At 69.4% G+C, this 268-nt stretch overlaps 1 protein-coding gene across 1 annotated transcript in view; it reads left to right on the top strand.

Moving 5' to 3' along the window:
* Positions 1-268, top strand: part of DNAAF2 (dynein, axonemal, assembly factor 2) — a 9,594-nt gene that overhangs the window by 3,364 nt on the left and 5,962 nt on the right. The window contains exon 2 of the mRNA XM_010842279.1: positions 1-257. Within this exon, the coding sequence (XP_010840581.1) occupies positions 1-257 (257 nt within the window). The remainder of the gene's footprint in view (positions 258-268) is intronic.

Raw genomic sequence — 268 nt, 5'->3', positions numbered from 1 at the left:
CCGTGCCGCAAGAGCTGGTGGTTACCATCGAGCTGCCGTTGCTGCGATCGGCCGAGCAGGCGGCGCTGGAGGTGACGGGGAAGCTGCTGTGCCTTGATTCAAGGAAGCCCGACTACCGGCTGCGCCTTTCGCTCCCGTACCCGGTGGATGACAGCCGCGGCAAAGCACAGTTCAACAAGGCCCGGCGGCAGCTGGTGGTGACACTTCCCGTGGCGCCTACCGCTTCGCGCCCGGAGCCCGCCGCGTCCCCGGAAGAGGCCGCCCCCCC

The sequence above is a fragment of the Bison bison genome, unplaced genomic scaffold (genome assembly GCF_000754665.1).
Source record: "Bison bison bison isolate TAMUID 2011002044 unplaced genomic scaffold, Bison_UMD1.0 scf7180017864174, whole genome shotgun sequence".
Classification (NCBI taxonomy): Eukaryota; Metazoa; Chordata; class Mammalia; order Artiodactyla; family Bovidae; genus Bison; species Bison bison.
Note: the sequence above shows the minus strand (reverse complement) of the source record. Positions and strands in the feature narration are given on the sequence as shown.